Here is a 17,217-nt window from a genome sequence, read left to right as displayed (position 1 = left end):
TCTAAATTTTTCTCTACTGGGGGGATTTTTATTTATTTATTTATTTATTTATTTATTTATTTATTTATATTTTATATTTATTTATTTTTTTGCCTTTTTCGTGACCAGTAAGGGGATCGCAACCCTTGGAGAGGTGTCACCCACACCGCGCTCAGCCAGTGAGCGCACCGGCCATTCCTATATAGGATCTGAACCCGCAGTGAGAGCGTCGCTTCGCTCCCAGCGCCGCACTCTCCTGAGTGTGCCACGGGCTCGGCCCAACTGGGGGGAAATTTTAAAGAAAAAAACTATTAGTTACAAAAAAGTAAGTCTGATAGAAGTACTGAATTTGAGTTAATAAATTTAAGTACATTCATAAAACTATAAAAACATTCCAGACTACTCCATGAACCCACTATGTTAAGAATAACTTGCCAGAAGTTGTAGAGCTTCAGTCTCTCCTCCAGCTGGGTGCAAAGTGTCACCAGATCCTGCGTGATGAAAAACAATGAACCACATGGAAATGTCATGGACTTACAAAAAGGAACAGAAATACCCACACATGGCAAAAACTTATTTACAGTACAGTAGCTTCTTAATACTAGAATTAAACATGAGGACAGGTCTTTTCTCCTATTTTCTGTGCAGATGTCAAGTTACAAAAAAGTCATTATCACAATAACTGTAGAAAGTCAATCCTGGCTTAGAAACAAAAAATAAAACAGTACTACAATAGTGGACCGAGAAAAGCACCAAGATTTAGAAAATCATAAAAAGTACTTCCTATAAAAATGATTCCCTTTAAGACATTTGCTTACTGTACATACTGTACACAATATAAGTCCCCCCTCAACAAAAAAAGAGGGAAAACCTCCAAACCCTTCTTATCAAAGCATCCAGTGGTTTGTTTATCCTACTGAAGGCTCATAATGTACCAGGCACTGGGGTCTCATAGGAGAAAGACTTGTTCCTGCCTCAAGGACGTCTCGGTCTTCCCAAAGCTGGAGGCAGGCACATCACCAGCCACAAAACATCAATTAAAAGCAGATGTCACTGCTTTCTTACACTTAAAGGATATGTTGCAATTCTCATTGTATTACTTACATAATCATCCTTACATAGAAACTTTCCTGGCTAACTAGGAGGCTAAAATGCAGCTACTTTCTCCTGGTAAATACTTCTAGAAAGGGCAGCCATTAAATTACATTTTATGTTGTTTGCCCCTAAACATCACAATGCCTAGTGAAGTTGGTTAACTTTCTTCTAAGCAATGGAGCATATTTTACTGCAAGAATGAGATATCTTGAAACCAAGAATAAGTGACCAGTCCTATATCGTTCCAATTTTAGTATATGTGCTGCTGAAGCGAGCACGACCAGTCCTATATCTAGATCAAGATTAGTCAGTACAATCAAAAACAGAGATGCAGGAGTGCAAATTTCAATGAAAATCTTGAGTTTCTTCTTCCACCTGTTGACTTTCTATGTGCTCCTGTGTCAGCCGCTCCAGGTCCTTCTGCACATTTGGGTGGTCTTCCAGATCTTCATAGAGTGATCTGACAATGTCCAGTCTCCTGTAATTCTCAGGCTTAACTAGGCTTCGGACAACCTGGAGGCATCGCTCTTTCAGGGTATACACTGTAAGGGCAGAAAACCAAATCTTCAGTGGCAGACTCAGGCCTTGGAACAAGCTATGAGCATGAGTCTTTGTTGACCACAGCAATCACATTTACAACAGATGGATCTCACTTTAGGTAGAAAAAGGAGAGTGCATGTGCTGTGGCAGTGTGTTACACTGATGGCCTCCAAAGGACACGTCATGGTATTCAAGCCCTTCTGTAGTAACTTCCCCCTGAAATGGGACCTGTGACTTGCTTTAACTAAATGAATGTGGGTGAAGTGATACTGGCAATTCTGGTCCTAAGCCTTAAGAAACGCTTGGCAACTTCTGCTTTCACACCTTGGAACCCTAAGCTACCCTGCTGGGGAGACCACACAAAGAAGGACAGGCCCCAGCCAACCTGCCAGCAAAAGGCGGCCACACCAATGACCACCAGTCAGTAGAATAGTTATTAGCTGAGTTCAGGCCAGTCTGCAGAATTATGAACAAATTAAATGCTGGTTGTTAGTTCTGGGGTGGTTGTGGACACAGTGATAGATAACCAAAATAGTATGTAATTGCATTTGGGGGTAACTCAATTCCTATTTTAAACTCACTGGAAACTTACTTTTTAAAGGTATTCTATAAGGAAAATTTACCAAATTTAACTTATCAATGCTCATTTTTGTATACCCACTTCCTTTTCTGTTGTTGTGTGGGGTTTTTTTTTTTTTTGGCAGCTGGATGGTATGGGGATTTGAACCCTTGACCTTGGTGTTATCAGCCCCACTCTCTAACCAAGCAAGCTAACCATCCAGTCCTATATACCCACTTCCTTAAAACAGGACCTATATACACATATTAATCAAATATCTATAGCTACCCTAGGGAAGCTATTGATATTTAGGGCTTTTTATCCATAATAACATCAGTTTCTTAGGGCTCAACCTAATAAAATCATTTGAGCCTTAAACAAATAGTGAACTATGATGCTAATCTTCAACTGTGTAATTTTTTTTAACTTGTGATTGGCACTGTGAGCTTGACTGGATTAAATTAAAAATACAATACTAGAAGTCAACAGCAAATAAGCCACGATATCTCATTCTCTATACCTTGTTCTTCTCCTGGGACTCCAGGGCACAATTCTGCTGTAAGGCCAGGGAATCAACAGGCATTCATAATTCAATAATTGGATACTTTAATTTAGCCCGTCTCTTAAGAGCCCAAAGTGCTTTTGAGATACCAAAACATCATTGTTCAATATAGAACATACAAATAAATTACTTCCATTTTATTTATGGTGGAAAATAAGACACAGAAGGTTGGATACCTTGCCTAGCATCAGGCAAAAATTAGTAAGGACTTGGCTCCTTCAAGTGGCCTGTCCTCCACTTGTTACAGCAACCTTATTTTTTTAAAAAGTAAGACTGCACATCAGTACCTGGCAGTGTAATGTTGGCAAAAATAGGCTGTCCATCAATATTGAGGGATGGCACAAATAATTCAGTTTGGTTAACCAGAAGCCCATCGTATGTCCCTGCATCTCTGAAGAGCCAAAGGTGACCTGTTAAAACAAACAGAGGCTGTTAAGGAGCCACACTGGTCTGAGTCAGGGCACCGATTTTCTCCATCTCTCCTGACCTACATGAAATGTTTACTTTTCATTCTGCTTAAATGTCATACAGAGCATTATCTCATTCAATCCTAACAAATAACCCATTTACAGATAAGAAAACAGGTCTGAAAAAGGCATATGACTTACTCAAGGCAAGCAGAAGAACATTACTTGAGGCTCCAAATAGGTGGCCAGTTAGCTCAACAACAACAACAAAATACCACACCCCCCCCCCCACACCCAAAAAAAAAAAAAAAAACAAATGACAAATCACACACACACACACACACACACACACAAAAAAAAAAACAAATGACAAATCCCATGCCCTGTGATGGAAAAGCCAAGAGTAGGTAAAGTACATGATTGCAAATCATACCAAACACTGCAAACTACGAGGCCACTGACTCCTCAAATCTACGCTTCTCAAAAACGAGGTGCAAAAACAGCAGGTTGAGAGAAAGAAGCCAGACAGAAAAGGGGACATTCAGTACAAACAAGCAAAACTAACTTACGGGGTGAAAAATCAGAAAAATGGTTGGTTCTGGAAGGGAGGATTGAGTGGGAAGTGGCAGGAGGGAACTCATTAGGGTGATAGAAATGTTTTAATCTATAACTTGATCTAGGTGTTGTTACAATGGCTGAAACTCATCAAACCCTAAGATTTGTGCATTTTACTGTGTGTAAATTATAACTAAATTTTAAAAGCAAATACATCACATACCAAAAAACGGGAAGGAGGAATGAGGCAAACCCCCAGGCCTAAGATTCTGTTTAAGGAGAGAGGAACAATAAACTTGTGCCTGGGACATAAACTTACTGGAAGATTTGGTGAGAAAATTTAAGAAATGTAAACTACTAACTTTTAAAATTTTGGTAAAATATACATAACAAAATTTATCATTTTAACCATTTTAAGTGTGAAATTCTGTGGCATTAAGTACATTCATAGTAGTTTTTTCCTAAAAATTTAAATTGCACCAGGTAGATAAATTTTGTAGAATACAAAATTCACATAATTTTCTATATAAATCGGAGACTACAAAAATGATTGCTGATGTTTACAAAAACAAAAACAACAACAACAAAAAAAAACCAAGGTCAAGGGTTCGGATCCCTGTGCCGGCCAGCGGCCCTCCCCGCTAAAAGAAACAAAAATGCTGATCCCTGGAAGTAGTGTGTTCTTCCTCATCTAACATAAGAAGTTATTACGTGTACCACCTTCAAGAAAGAAAAGATCCATCAGGATCCTCAGAGTATGGTTGTAAGACTTAAGTGAGACTAAAACTGCTTCTCTACCTGAAGGCCATGGGAAGATTATCGCCTCCACCTGAGGTAAGGCCCAGTTACCTCTCACCTGGGTTTTTACAACAGCTTCCTAACCGGTTCCTCACCAGTAGTCCGCCCCTTCCAAACCACTTTCAACCCGGGTGAGCTATTCAGTACGTACGTGTGACAACGTCATTTCCTTTCTTAAAAACTTTCAATAGCCACATTTCCCTAGGGGTAAAACCACCTTTTGAGCTCCCCCACCCGCACCCCCACCCCCAAGGTCCCAAGGTTTAGCCCACCCGGTTCCCTCAGTCCAGAAAACTCAATTCCTATCCTGGGGTGGCTAGCTCCTATCTATCCTGCTCCCTTTCTTCTCTGGAAAGCTCTTCTGAACTGAAACCACACACCCCCACCCCACCGCAGGTGTGCTCCAAGATCCCACAGCCCCGTGTGCTGCGTTCCTGTTCCAGCAATTACGACACGGGCTTGTTCTCGTCTATTTGTGCATTTATGTCTCCCCGACGGGGCTGTGTTCTTGATGTCGGGGACCCTACGCGGAACTGGTCCACTGGAGACATCGGGACTGAACAGACGAGCCTTAGGAATGGCACTTCTTTAGGGATAAAATGCACGTGGAAGGGGGGAACCACCTTCAAATGCAAGTTATTCAGTCTCATAAAGAAGAATGCTCTGACGCTTTATAGCAGCGTCGACTTGGATTTGCCACAACCCCTCTGGGGCCTCAGTTCCTCATCCGTAAAATGGGAACAACAGGATCACTTGCTTTCCAGGACGGCGAGGGGTTCAAGGAGCTCGCGCCACAAGGCCCCCCGCGCTCGGCACAGGCACCGCACAGCACGGGGGGCAGCCCTGGACCGAGGGCGGCGCGCCCGCCAGTACCTCTGTAGCTGTGGATGCGGCGGCCCGTGCCCGGCGGCAGCGTCGGGTAGGGCTGAGGCTCGCCGTCGAAGTTGAGCCACACGGGCAGCACGACGCGCGGGCTGCGGTTGCAGAAAATGACCTGGGACGGCTCGCGCGAGTTCACCGAGCGCAGCACCGGCCGCGGCCGCCCGGCCTCCATCTCCGGCTCGGCGTCCAACTCCTCCGGGTCGGGCTCTTCAGGGCCGGACTCCTCGGTGTCCGACTCCTCCCGACCGTACTCTTCAGGGCCGTACTCTTCGATGCCCGCCTCGGCCTCTTCCCGGCCGCCCGCCTCCAGGGGCATCACCCCAAGAACCTAGACAACACCCGCCTGTCCACCCTGGGTTTCGCGGGCCGGGCGCGAGGCGGTGCGCACGCGCTCCCAGACAGACCTGCGCACTACGTTCGCACGCTCAGAAATGGCCGGCTTGAGACCGCGCGTGCGCAGAGGGATCTTTTAGCCACAGGACCAAAACCCACGCGGGGGCGGAGACGGAGGCGGGGGCGGAGGCTAGGCCACCGTTCACTTTCTTTCAACTGTAAATTGTTTTTTTCTCCCCCCCCCCCCCCCCCGTAAGTTTGCTTTGTTTTGTTTTGGCGGCTCGCTGGTTCAGGGATCGAACTCTGGACTTTGATGTTATCAGCCCCAAACTCTAACCAACTGAGCCCTGTAAGTTTTTGGCATAACAGTTTCTTTGGCTTCATTCATTCTCTTAAGACCTCAACGGTGTTTGCTATATTTTTACTACCATGTGCGCGATTATTTATTTTAAAATAATCTTACTAGTCAAGTTTGTTTCATCTTCATTTTAGGTGACAAAATTAAAAATTTATAGAACAGCATAAAAAAGTAAAAATATCCCTCCTTACCCAATAACCCAGAAAGTCCCTGGAGGCAACACTTATTGTCAGTTTTTCTGCTTCCTTTTAAAGGTTTTTATGCATACAAAAGCAATTAATCAAGTTTAAGGAGAAATTTTATACCAATACCAAGGTCAAGGGTTCGGATTGGCTAGCCTCCGGGAAAAAAAAAAGAATTTTATATCATTACCATCCATAGAAATTCACTGCCATTTTCCATAGAAGATTAAAGTGGAATTAAATTGGAAAAAAAAAAAAAACAGTTATTAATCTTAAATTTTGTATGGAACCACAAAAGACCCTGCAACATTAATCTCACCATACACAAAAGTCAACTCAGAATGGATCAAAGACCCAAACTGTGAAACTACTAGGAGAATACACAGGGGAAATGCTATGCAAAATGGGAGTGGGCAGCACTTTTTTGAACAAGACAACAAAGGCACGGGCAACTAAAGCAAAAATAGACAAATGGGACTGCATCAAACTAAAAAGCTTCTACACAGCAAAGGACACAATCAACAAAGTGAAGAGACAACCTAGTGAATGGGAGAAAGTATGTGCAAAAACTTCCCTTTCAACTGGAACCACCATCTTCCAGTAATTTGCCAAAATGATGAATACAAAGGGCAAGAGGAGAGGCACCTGATATATGTTCTCTAGGACTTTTACTTATTTATTTCTAGGCCTTTTAGAAAACAGAGTTGTTCCTGGGCCGGCCTGGTGGCGCACTGCTACAGTGTGCCGCTTGGGAGCACGGCGGCGCTCCTACCGAGGGTTCGGATCCCACGTACAGACCGGTTCCCGCTCACTGGCTGAGCGAGGTGCGGGCGCGACGCCGAGGGTTGTGATCCCGTTGCCGGTCCCGGTCCGGTACGGGCGTGACACTGAGGGTTGCGATCTGTTGCCGGACACGAAAAAAGACAAAAAGGAAAAAAAAAAAAAAGAAAACAGAGTTGTTCCTTTGGCCACATACATGTGAATCTACAAGAAAGGTGATATTGTAGACATCAAGGGAATGGGTACTGTTCAAAAAGGAAGACCCTAAAATGTTACCTTGGCAAAACTCAAAGAGTCTGCAGTGTTACCCAGCATGCTGTTGGCATTGTTGTAGACAAACAAGGGCTAGATTCCTGCCAAGAGCATTAATGTGGGTATTTAGCATATTAAACACTCTAAGAGCCAAGACAGCTTCCTGGAACACATGAAGGAAAATGATCAGAAAAAGAAGAAAGCAAAAGAGAAAGGAAACTGGGTTAACTGAAGTGCCAGCCTGCTCCACCCAGAGAAAAACACGTTGTGAGAACCAATGGCCAGGAGCCTGAACCTCTGGAACTTATTCCCTATAAATTCATGACATAATGAGTGCCTTGGGTTGAATTCCTCCTACCCCCCCCCCCCCCCCCCCCCCCCCCCGCAAATTTAATCCCTACTGTAACTATTGGGAGGGTGGAAAATCCTATTATGGTAATAGAAAGGTGGGGCCTTGAAGAGGTGATTAGATTGTAGGAACATGCTGTAGCAAATGGATTAAAAATGGTGGTCATGGGCGTGGTTCTGAGAGCTTTAAAAGAACACATGAGAAGTTCTTTCTGCTTCTACCATCTTGCAGTGTGAAGGGTCACTGTCACCACTACCAGATGAGTTCCTTGTTTCGACTCCCCAGCCTCAGAAGCTGTAAGCAATACATTTCGTTTTCTTATAAATCATCCAGTATGTTTTTGTTATAAGCAACAGAAACAGACTAATACAATAGGTGTTAAAAAAAAAAAAAAAAAAAACAAGACTGCTATAGTGTGAAAAAAAAAAAGTGTCTGCAAATTATGCATCTGACAAGGGGCTAATATCCAGAACACAGAATACTTAGGGAACTCAAACAAATCAACAGTAAAAAACCAAATAACCCAATAAAAAAATGAGCAAATGTGCTGAATAGACATTTCTCAAAAGAAGACATACAATGCCCAAGAGGCATATGAAAAAATGGTCAACAACACTACTCATCAGGGAAATGCAAATTAAAACCACACTGAGAGATCATCTCATTCCAGTAAGAATGGCTATTATCACAAAGACAGAAAATAAATAATTGAACTACCTATGACCCAGCAATCCCTCTACTGGGATTTCATTATCCAAAAAAAATGAAATCAATATTTCAAAGAGACACCTGCACTCCCATGTTTATTGCAACACTTCAACCTTAATGTCCATCAGCAGATGAATGGATTTAAAAAACTGTGATACATATATATACACACACAATGGAATACCATTCAGCTACTTAAAAAAATGAAATGCTGTCTGACATGGATTGAATTGTGTCTCCCAAGTTTTATGTATTAGAAGCTTGATCCCCACTGTAACTGTTTAGAGAATGGGAAATCCTATTATGGTAATTGAAAGGTGGGGCCCTTAGAAACTGATTGGATTCTGAGGACCATGCCCTGATGAATGGATTAATAATGGTAGTCATGGATGTGGTTCTGAGGGCTTTAAAAGGAGAACACATGACAGTCTCTCTCTGCTGCACCGTATTCGCCATGTGATACCCTGAGTTGCTGAGGTCACCACCAGGATAAGACCACACAGATGTGGTTCTGTGTAAGATCACCAGATGTGTTCACTGGACTTTGGACTTAGCAGCCTCTGAAACTGTAAGCGCTAAATTTCGTTTTCTTTATAAATTACCCATTTCCAGGTATTTTGTTATAAGCAATAAAAACTAATACACTGTCACTTGCAGCAACATGGGTAGAACTGGAGACCATCATGTTAAGTGAAATAAGCCAGGCACAAAAAGACAAATACTACATGAACTCACTCACATGTGGAATCTAAAAAAAAAAAGGCTCTCATAGAAGTAGAGAGTAGAATAATGGCTACCAGAGGCTGGAAGGGAAGGGGAGGGGGGCAGGGGAGTGTTGGATTAACAGATACAAAGTTATTCTATCTACTCTGAGTGAGTCAACGTATAGTATACACATGTATTGAAACACACACTGTACACCACAAATATATGTTTAAAAAAAAAGAAAAGAAAAACAACAGTTATTAAATTTTATCTATTGCCTGTTAAAGACTCTGAGCCTGTTCTCTCTTAGTTCAAAAGGGTTTGCCAAGTGTTAGATGTTAAAGAACTTCCAATACCAAACTAACTTTCTGCTGGAAATTAGGACTAAAGGAAACTGAAATAGGAATAACTTTTCACATTGCATTCTGTGTGCCCTCTGAAATTCAATCTCATAACATAGTGAGAAATGCTGCATTACCCCCATAATCACTGAGTGTCTGTTGAGAGCCAGCCAGACATGAGATGAAGCAGTTGGAATCACACCCACCTGCATTCTCATTCCAGGTCTAGCTTCAGATGTGTGATGTTGGGCAAGACAATTTAAATTTTCTGAGCCTTAAATTTCTCATCTTTGAAATTGGCATTTTTAGAAAGTACCTATGTGAGCTGGCCAGTTAGCTCAGTTGGTTAGAACCAGTGTTATAACACTAATGCCAAGGGTTCAAATTCCTGTACGAATCAGCCACAAAAATAAAATAAGTACGTATGTCATAAAAGTGTGGATTAATTGACATAAAAGTATGGATTAAGGGCCGGCCCGGTGGCGCACTGCTATAGTGCGCCGCTTGGGAAGCGCAGCAGCGCTCCCGCCGAGGGTTCGGATCCCACATACAGACTGGTTCCCGCTCACTGGCTGAGCGAGGCGCGGGAGCAACACCGAGGGTTGCGATCCCGTTGCCGGTCCTGGTCCGGTACGGGGGCAACACTGAGGGTTGTGATCCGTTGCCGGACACAGAAAAAGGAAAAAAAAAAAAGTATGGATTAAATGGAATATAAAAGTGTTCAGTACCTAGCACGTAGTAAGCACAAAGCAAATAGTAGCAGTTATTATTATAAATTAAATACACTGTCTCTGCCATCAAAATGCTCACAGGGCAAGCATACAAGACATGTTGTTGTAGTACAGCGTGACATTGGTTGTAACAGAGCAGGTGGAAGGTGACTAGCTCGACCTGAAAAAAATCAGATTCGATGTCTTAGTCCATTGGGGCTGCTACAACAAAATACCTTAGACTGGGTAATTTATAAACATTAGAAATTTATTGCTCACAGTTCTGGAGGCTGGAAACTCCAATATCAAGAGGCCAACAGATTTGGTGTCTGGTGAGGGATCACTCTCTGCTTCAAAGACTGTGCTGTGCCTTCTTGCACTGGGTAATTTATAAACATTAGAAATTTATTGCTCACAGTTCTGGAGGCTGGAAACTCCAAGATCAAGAGGCCAACAGATTTGGTGTCTGGTGAGGGATCACTCTCTGCTTCAAAGACTGTGCTGTGCCTTCTTGCTATGTACTTGCAGAAAGGGCAAAAAAGCTCCTTTGGGCCTGTTTTATAAGGCCACTAATCCCATTCATATGGGATCTGCCCTCATGACTTAATCACCTCCTTAAGGCTCCACTTCTTAATACTATTGCATTGGGGATTACATTTTAACATACGAATTTTTGGGGGAAACAAACATTCAGACCATAGGATAAGCCTCTTCTGGAGGAGCTATAGCAGAAATGCACTTTTAAGAAAAACTAACAGTTTTTCCTTGCCAACTCTCACCATGCAAATATCCAGCCTGGATATCAGATCAGGGCTCATGCCCATCAGGAGATGGACAGATCCCACAGTCCACACTGATTCTCCAATCCAGTTTCCTTCTCATTTATTTTATACCCACTGCCTCTGAGCCCGGAATTCCTATCACTTACTGAAATCCCATCTGGTGGCCAAGGCCAAAGAGGAACATACACTTAGTCCCACAGACCAGCACTATGGTCCTAACATCTAAAAGAAATGGCAGGGAAAAGGGAGTAAATAGGGTTCTTATGTGGGGGTTGGGGGGGAGTGCTACACTCCTGTGCAGCTGTTTTTTGTTTGTTTGTTTGTTTGTTTTACAGCATTGTGCACTTTTATTAACCATTCAAGTACAATAGCACCTGGAAAGATTGGGACAGAACTGGGATTGAAAACTGAACAGATATTCAGCATCGAGCAGTTTGAAAGAAGCCACTACGCACTCTTTTCACAAACGTTTTCACAGAGCGAATACAGTACTAGCCATTAACCCAATACACCACGTGTACTGAAGTAGAAAAATGCAACAAAAATAGCTACATTAGAAAGAACAACACTTTAGAAAAAGAGTAAAACATTTTTTGTTTCTCCCCTATAGCCCCTCAAACAACATCTTACAGCTGGATCTACCTATATATTCCTACAACAGCTTCTAGAATATTTATCAGGAGGGTAAAAATAAAAATGACACCAGCCAGTACGGTCTGTGGATATTTAGGAAGGTGGGGGTGGGGTGGGGTAGAAAGTTCTCAGAACAAATTAGTCAGCTTCAGTCTCAACAGCAGGGGCTCTGGATTCTGTTCTTCCGCACTTCTTCAGTGTGCTTGTCCTCTCGCAAAGGCTCTGGTTTGCAGCTCACTTGCGCCTCCCGGTTCTCTTTGTTAGCTTCCACTTTGTGGGTCAGTGTCTCCTCCACCAGCTTACTGAAGTGTGGTTCTCTTCTGTTGCTTTCTGAAGCACTTCTCTCTCGTGCTGTCGTTTCTCTGCAAGCTGCTTCAAGACCTCAGCTTTGTGGGACGTGCATCCTTCTGCAGCTTCTTATTTCTTCTGAATTTCCTCCAGGGAAGGGTCCTTCTTCTTTGGAGGGGAAAGGGTGAATGGGCTGGATTCTTTTGACCCAGGGCTGAGAAGCAGGTCAAAAGCCTGGCCTGAGGCAGCTTCTCCAGTTCTTTCACTTGTATCAGAAGCAGCTATGGTGAATAGAGGACAAGAGACCGGTAGTGTGTTCTGCACAGTCCAAAGCTAAGGAAAGCCAGTTTTTGAGGCTGGGAAGTCCGCAGTGCAAGAGGCGTGTCTAGTGAGGGGCTTTTGTCTGGGTGGCAACTCAGGGCGAAGAATGGCACGAGCAGGAGAGCAGCTGTTCTTAATTAAATCTGCAGCTAACCCATCTGAGCAACTTCCTTTCAGTTTCATCCACTGCCTAACAAGACTAATGCAAACCCTTCTCCACAAACCATATTGGAAAATACAAGCCCCATTAAAATGAGGGAAGACTTATTTAGGATATGGAAATTAAATAAAAATAAGGGAAGAAAAGTCATCAAATTGTATGTGTAGTGTGATGACATTTATATAAAATATATGCAAATGTTCCCGCTCATTTTCTGGAATGTAGTTCTTTTACCTTTATGAGAACAACTAACCTGAATTCTTAAAAGGCATGGATAAATGTTGAAGAGGAAAAAATAATCAATCCGACTGTGTGGAGAGCACTATGGTGAAAATTTGGGAAATAAGACATTTACTTTGGAGCAATTAAAACTACAAAGAATAAACATTCTTTTTTTTTTTTTTTTTTAAAGATGACCAGTAAGGGGATCTTAACCCTTGACTTGGTGTTGTCAGCACCACGCTCTCGTATAAAGATGACCAGTAAGGGGATCTTAACCCTTGACTTGGTGTTGTCAGCACCACGCTCTCGTAAGTGAGCTAACCGGCCATCCCTATATAGGGATCCGAACCCATGGCTTTGGTGTTATCAGCACCACACTCTCCTGAGTGAGCCACGGGCTGGCCCAAAAATAAACATTCATTAATTTCGTTCATTCTACAGATATTTACTGAGGGCCTACTATGTGCCAGGTACTATACTAAGTGTTGAGAATATTGTAAAGAACAGTCATGTTTCTGGCCTTCACAGCACTTCAATAAGAGGGTCATACAGTAATGAATGGAACAAATTAAAAACGAATTGCAATTATGACTAGCTCAACAAAGGAGAGAGATATGGTGCTATAGAAGGCTGGAAATGTCGTGGTCAAGGAAGATGGTACACAGTTCTGTGCAATTAAATGTTCAGTGATGTGGAATAGACTCTAAGTGGAGAAGCAGCTCAGAGCAGAGTTCAGAGGGTTTCGTTTTAGTCAGATGAACTTCAAGGAGAAAGAAAACATCTACCAAGTGCCAGACACTGTGCTAAGCATTTCATGTGCAGTAAAGCTTTATCATTATCCTCATTTCACAACTAAGGAAACTGAAGGGTATACAAAGGTGTGAAGAGTGTGTTCAGAGGGAATGCTGGATCAGATGGGCTCATCATTCATCTGGTGCCTTAGGAGAAAATAACAGTATTAATAACCTAAGGAGTCAGACATCTCTACAAAGGCACTAATAGCCTGTACCTATGTAATTTTGCCAAGGGCTCTTGTTGACAGTGCATTATACAAAGAAATGATATATCCTGGTGGCCACCAGCAGGATTAAGTGACCATCAATAGAGCTGAACCTCTAGATTCATTGAACACTAACATGGAAACATTGTGAAGGAAAACCCCAGGACAGAACTTCTGTTAATCAAATTACAATGGCTCAGAGCAATCATAATTCACAGAATTCATGCAAAAATGCCCTCATTTGTACTCTCAGGCTAGTGAGGTGAAACATAATTACAGAAATGCCTGTATCCATAAAATGAGACCAGTTGTTTAGATAAATGCAGGCCTTAAGATTGATATTGCATCATTGCAAATGATGTTTACAAAGATCATTTAAGAGCAAGGAAAAACATATTTAGAACATAACATGTTTTAAGTAAAACCACAGGCTCTATTCTTATAGTACATTTTCCACTATGAAAAAAAACAAACGCGGAGAATAGAAAATACACCCAAATGCTTTAAAACAACTGTTGATTTTTCCCCTTTCTACTTTTGTTTTTTCTAAATTTTCTTTAAAAAGGGTATCTTTTGCCTTGTTTATAGTTTGACCAGTTAAAAAAATACAAAGGAATGCAATAAGAAAGCAAACATGTTGTCATATCTACTTCCTTTTTATGTTTTCTTCTTTAAGAAAATATAAATGATGATGCTAAAATCCCCTTTTAACTTTCACCTTGGTCCTCTTCCCTTTCTTCTTTCCCAGAGGCAAAAACCATGAGTTTGAGGTATAGCTATCCAGGCCATTTGTCCTAAATTTATTTTTAAATTTATAAATAGTAGAATTCACTCTTTGGTGTAGAGATCTGAGTTTTGACACCTGCACAGAGTTGTATAACCATCACCACAACCAAAATAAAGAATATTCCATTACCCCAGAAACTCCTTTGTGCTCAAACCCTAACTCCACCCTTAAGCCTTGGCAACCACGGATCTGTCTGTCCTCCATTCCTGTAGTTTTGCCTTTTCCAGAATCATATAGTACATAGCCTTTTGAGTCCAGCTTTTCACTTAGCTTAATGCATTTGAGATTCATCCATGTTGTAGTATGTACCAATGGATTATTCCTTTCTATTGCCAAATGGTGTTCCACTATCCATTCACCAACTGAAGGACACTGGTTTTTGTTTTCACTTTTTTATCCACGTGAGACTCTCCTGGTAGCATAAAGGTTTTTTAGTAATCATAAGTTTTCATTCCTCTTGGGTAAGAATCACCTCAGAGTGAGACTGCTTGGTCATATGGTAAGTGTAAGTTTAATTTCATGACAAATTGCTAACCTGTTTTCCCAGAGTGGCTGTATCATTTCGCATCCTCAACATCAATGTATGTTTTTCCAGTTTTTCCACATCCTTGTCTGCACTTGGTATTATCAAGTTTCTGGTTTTGTTCTTTTTAAAAAATGTTAGCCATCCTACTAGATGTATAGTGGTATCTTATTGAAATTTTAATTTGTAGTTCTCTAGTGACTAATAATGTTGAACATCTTTTCATGAACTTGCTTGCCATTTTTTATTTATTTCTTTTTTTTTATTTTTTTTATTTTTTTTTAAAAGATGACCGGTAAGGGGATCTTAACCCTTGACTTGGTGTTGTCAGCACCACACTCAGCCAGTGAGCGAACCGGTCATCCCTATGTGGGATCCGAACCCGGGGCCTTGGTGTTATCAGCACCGCACTCTCCCGAGTGAGCCACGGGCCGGCCCTTGCTTGCCATTTTTTAAAATCAAGCTAATTAACTTACCATCTCACATACCATTTCTTTTTTTTTTTTTTTGTGGTGAGAACATTTAAGATCTACTCTCAGCAATTTTCAAGTATACATTAACTATAGTCACCTGCTGTGAAATAGATCTCCAAAACTTACTCATCCTAACTGAAACTTTGTACCCTTTGACCAACATCTCCCCATTTCCCCTTCACCCCCCAGCTCCTGGCAACTACCATTCTACTGTCTGCTTCTGTAAGTTCAACTTTTTAAGATGCCACATATAAGTGAGATCATGCAGTATTTGTCTTCCTGTGCCTTACTCATTTCACTTAGCATAATGTCTTCTAGGTTCAACCATGTTGGTGCAAATGACAGGATTTCCTTCTTTTCTAAGGCTGAATAGTATTCCATTGTACGTATATACATTTTCTTTATCCATTCACCTGTCCATGGACACTTAGGTTGATTCTGCATCTTGGCTATTGTGAATAATGATGCAAGGAACATGGGAATGCAGATATGTCTTTGACATACTTATTTTATTTCCTTTGAATATTTGAAGGTACTTCAGAAAGTTCGTGGAAAAACAGAATTAAAAGATAATATGAATCTTTTCATGAAATTTTTTAAGCACTCTCCTACAGCAAGAAGTGGGATTGCTGGATCATATGGTAGTTCTATTTCTAATTCTTTGAGGAACCTCCATACTGTCTTCCATAATGGCTACGCCCATTTATATTCCTACCAAGTGTACAAGGGTTCCATTTTCTCCACATCCTTACCATCTCTTTTGTCTTTTCAATAATAGCCATTCTAACAGGTGCGAGGGATAATCTCATCGTGATTTTAATTTGAATTTCCCTGATGATTAGTGATGTTGAGCATTTTTTCATAGATCTGTTGGCCATTTATATATCTCCTTTGGAGAAATGTCTATTTAGGTCCTTTGCCTATTTTATAATTGTGTGGGTTTTTTGCTATCGAGTTCCTTATATATTTTTAATATTAACCCCTTATCAAATGTATGCTTTGCAAATATTTTCTCCCATTCTGTAGGTTGTCTCTTCACTCTGTTGTTTCTTGTTTGCCATTCTTTTATTGTCTTCCATGTGTCAGATCAAATCTTTGTCTATTTCTTTATAAGGCTGTTTTTTAAAAAATTAATTAATTAATTAATTAATTTTTAATTTTATTTTGTCGATATACAATGTGGTTGATTATTGTGGCCCATTACCGAAACCTACCTCCCTCTTCCCTCTCCTCCCTCCCATCCAAAAATGTCCTTTCTGTTTGCTTGTCGTATCAACTTCAAGGAACTGTAGTTGTTATGTCTTCTTCTCCCCCAGTTTTTTTTTCTCTGAGTGTGTGTGTGTGAATTTATTTATTTATATTTAGCTCCCACCAAAAAGTGAGAACATGTGGTATTTCTCTTTCTGTGCCTGACTTGTTTCACTTAATATAATTCTCTCAAGGTCCATCCATGTCGTTGCAAATGGCAGTATTTCATTCGTTTTTATAGCTGAGTAGTATTCCATTGTGTAGATGTACCACATTTTCCGTATCCACTCATCCGATGATGGACATTTGGGCTGGTTCCAACTCTTGGCTATTGTAAAGATTGCTGTGATGAACATTGGGGAAAAGGTATACCTTAGACTTGATGCTTTCCATTGCTCTGGGTATATTCCCAGCAGTGGGATAGCTAAGTCATATGGTAGATCTATCTGCAATTGTTTGAGGAACCTCCATACCATTTTCCATAGAGGCTGCACCATTTTGCAGTCCCATCAACAATGTATGAGAGTTCCTTTTTCTCCGCAACCTCGCTAGCATTTATCATTCAGAGTCTTTTGGATTTTAGCCATCCTAACTGGGGTGAGATGGTATCTCAGTGTAGTTTTGATATGCATTTCCCGGATGCTGAGTGATATTGAGCATTTTTTCATGTGTCTGTTGGCCATTC

The 17,217-nt window shown here is 41.3% G+C and overlaps 1 protein-coding gene across 2 annotated transcripts; it reads right to left on the bottom strand.

Moving 5' to 3' along the window:
• Window positions 1-217: 217 nt before the first annotated feature.
• Window positions 218-5,761, bottom strand: VHL (von Hippel-Lindau tumor suppressor, E3 ubiquitin protein ligase). 2 transcript variants are annotated; one of them, XR_551957.1, is made up of 4 exons: window positions 5,369-5,761; window positions 3,023-3,145; window positions 1,356-1,616; window positions 218-1,303 (listed from the first exon to the last, which is right to left on the bottom strand). XR_551957.1 is itself a non-coding variant. In XM_008591839.1 (3 exons), exons 1-3 carry the CDS (start codon window positions 5,691-5,693, stop codon window positions 1,420-1,422), a joined length of 645 nt encoding a protein of 214 aa, XP_008590061.1. In that variant the 5' UTR covers window positions 5,694-5,761; the 3' UTR covers window positions 218-1,419. The 2 variants fall into 2 exon arrangements, 1 of the variants encoding a protein (XP_008590061.1); XM_008591839.1 differs by having other exon boundaries at window positions 218-1,616.
• Between the last annotated feature and the right edge of the window lie 11,456 nt (window positions 5,762-17,217).

Source organism: Galeopterus variegatus, unplaced genomic scaffold, assembly GCF_000696425.1.
Source record: "Galeopterus variegatus unplaced genomic scaffold, G_variegatus-3.0.2 Scaffold7336, whole genome shotgun sequence".
Lineage (NCBI taxonomy): Eukaryota > Metazoa > Chordata > Mammalia > Dermoptera > Cynocephalidae > Galeopterus > Galeopterus variegatus.
This window is presented reverse-complemented; position numbering and strand designations above follow the sequence as displayed.